Source organism: Numida meleagris, chromosome 10 (assembly GCF_002078875.1).
Source record: "Numida meleagris isolate 19003 breed g44 Domestic line chromosome 10, NumMel1.0, whole genome shotgun sequence".
Classification (NCBI taxonomy): Eukaryota; Metazoa; Chordata; class Aves; order Galliformes; family Numididae; genus Numida; species Numida meleagris.
In genome coordinates, this window is record NC_034418.1 from 18,232,290 (window position 1) to 18,235,072 (window position 2,783).

General features: G+C 69.1%; 1 protein-coding gene across 3 annotated transcripts in view; it reads right to left on the reverse strand.

The window, feature by feature from the left end:
* The window catches only part of PIEZO1 (piezo type mechanosensitive ion channel component 1), a 19,512-nt gene extending 16,971 nt beyond the window's left edge, over positions 1 to 2,541 (reverse strand). For 2 of the 3 annotated variants that reach the window (XM_021408553.1, XM_021408552.1), the window contains exon 1: positions 2,374 to 2,541. In XM_021408553.1, the coding sequence (XP_021264228.1) occupies positions 2,374 to 2,437 (64 nt within the window). In that variant the 5' untranslated portion in view covers positions 2,438 to 2,541. The remainder of the gene's footprint in view (positions 1 to 2,373) is intronic. The other variant, XM_021408551.1, reaches the window with a different exon arrangement.

Below are 2,783 nucleotides of genomic sequence, written 5' to 3' on the forward strand. Positions count from 1 at the left end.
GCCAGCACCCCATTGGCAGTGCTGGCTGCACGCAGCCCTGCCGGTCGGTGTCAGCTCTGCTCCTTGCTCTCTGCAGGACCAGGAACGACCCCCGCACCTCACAGCAGCAGTGAGAACCCAATGAGAAGCAGCCACAGGCACATTCCCATTCCCAGCCCCATCTCCGCTTTCCGGGAAGAAGAACCAGCCCCACCATATCCTGTTTGTGTGGAAAATCCATCCCGGCGCTGCCAGCGTGGGGCAGGGGCCGTCCCGCTCCCCGGGGGGATGCCATGGGATCACCCCGGAGCGCAGCCCCGTGCCTGGGAAAACCCACAGCCGGGTGGGATGGGATAAGGAAAGCGGCTCCGGGGGAGCGGTGCTCGATGCCAGCCCATCGCCCAAGGATGGGGACGGCCCCGATGTCCCCCACAGCACCGACAGCGGCCGCTGGGGACGAACCGCGCGGCCGTCCCGCCCCGAGTCCTTATCATTGCCGAGCATAGGAGGAAGCGGGAGCAGAGAGGTTAAACGGGCAGCGCGGCCCAAAGCACCAGCCCGGCCCCAGAGCAACGGGGCCGCACAGGGACGGGGCACCTACAGCGGGGCAGGAGCCAACCCCACGCCTTAAAGCTCGGCGCTGGGACGCCCGTGCTGCCGAACCGACACCCCCGCCCCACCCCCCGGGGGGATCCCCGGCGCTCAGGGCATCCCCGCAGCCGGAGGCCGGGGGTGAAACCCCCCCCGCGCCCCGCTCCCCAGCCCCGACACCCCCTGCAAACCCACGCAGGACACGGGCCCCCCCCGCAGCACCGAGGGACGGAGCATCACCCACCCCAGCCCCGCGCAGCCCATCCCCCAGGACCGCCCTTGGGAGGAAGCGGAGTTATTGCTCTTGGAGACGTTCGGTGGCAGTTTTTTTTTTTTTTTTTTTTTTCCCTTTTTCCCCTCTCTTTTTTTTTTTTCCCTCCATTTCCTCCTCTTATTTCCCCTCATTTAAAAAAAGCACCTGACCGCAGGAGGCAGCTGGCCGCAGCCCACGCCGGGCACCGCGCCTGCAGCGCTCCCCGGGACCCCCACACCCCACTCGTGGGGGGGCTCTGCTGGGCGGGGGGTGGGGGGGGTCGTGTCCTCACCCCCGTCCAGCTCAGAACCTCCCCTCATTTTGGGGGGCGCATCCCTAGGGAAAGCGCGGCCCGAGGGATGCTGGGTGGGATGGGCACTCGGGGTGGGGGGGGGGCTCCCCCCTCCGGAGGCTCCGGCCCTACGGAACAGCACCCCCATGGGGCTGCCCCGCACCGTGCCGCAAGGTCCGGCCACCGCCCGCACCGAGTTGGCTGGGAGCCGGCAGCACACATCCTGCGGACGTCGGGGAAGAGCCTAACTGCAGGGGAAGGAAAGCTGCGGGGCTCCCACCTGCCCCGTGCCTCAGTTTCCCCCCCCCCCCGTGCAAGGGCCCGGCTGCCCTCCGAGCACCCGCTGAGTCACACGCACCTCTATTTTAACCTCACCTCCTCGGACAGCCGCTGCCGAGCGGGGCCCCAAAAGCCACCGGGAGAGGGGGAAGGCCGCCCAGGAGCTGCACCCCGTCCCGCAACGCGGTTACAGCGCGGCGGGCCCCGGAGGGGCGGGGGGGGGAAAAACACGCGTGACCCCACGGGATGCTCCCGGCCTTGTGCAAGCGGCTCCCGGGCCACCTTCCCGGCCCGGTTTGCAAGCAGGGTTATAATTAACCTCCTCACATCCTGCGCGATGCACTGAGTCACTCCTCGCAAAATGCAGAAAGAAGCTTTTCAGCCGCCACCGACTTCCTCCGCCAGGACGGCGGGGACGGGCCCCGCTCCGCCGGGGGGTGGCACAGCCCTGGGGGGCGGGGGGGGGGTCCCGCCGCGACGGCGTCCCCGCACAAGGAGCCCGTTGAACGGCGCGTGTTGACGGAGCCCCGCGGAGCCGGAGAGGGTTTTTCCTTTCGGACGGTGCCGACGTTCAAAGGGCCGATTCTTGTCCCGCTCGCGGGGACACGGGGATTTTCCAGGCTGGGGGCCAGGCGGCTCCCCGCGCTGGGTGGTGCGCGGAGCGGCCGCCCCAGCGCAGCGCGCGGCTCCGTGCAACCCGGGGACGCGGGACGGGGCGGCCGCGTGTGACAGCGCTGCCCGCGGGCTCCGGCTGCGGTTCCGGGCAAGGAAAAAGTTGCGTGCCCCCTCCCCCGCAACCTCTGTCACCGCGTCCCGGCTCCGATTCACCCCTAGGAACGACACCGTGGGGGTGGGGGGGGGTACCCTCACACCGTGAGCGCGCGGCCCCAACAACCCCAATGAGCTGTGCTGGGGGGATACCCCTGAGCCCCCCCCCTCCCCCCCGCAGTAAGAAATAACGCGCGACACGTGCACCCACCGGCGAGCAGGGCGAGCGGCAGCAGCAGCCAGTAGAGCCCCGCGCACAGCGCCCGCCGCTCCATGCTTCAGGCGGCCGCGGGCCGGGCCATGCCGCGCCGCTCCCGTCCCGTTCCCGTTCCGCCCCGCAGGGCCGGACCCGGAGCGCTGCGAGGGAACGCGTTTCCCCCGCCCCGCCGCTGCCTTTATACGCGGCGCCGCCCGGCCCCCTCGGCCCGGCCCCGCCTGGCGCCGCCCGCTGCAGCCACCAGTGCCGCGAGTTGGCCGGTCTCAGCCTTTCCAGCGGCCCCGCAGCAAAGCGGAGGCGCTGGAGGAGGAACGAGGGAAGGGGGAGAAATAAATAAATAAATTACAACTATAAGATTGGGCGCTTCCTGTTTGCTCGTCATTTAAAAAAAAAAAAAAAAAAAA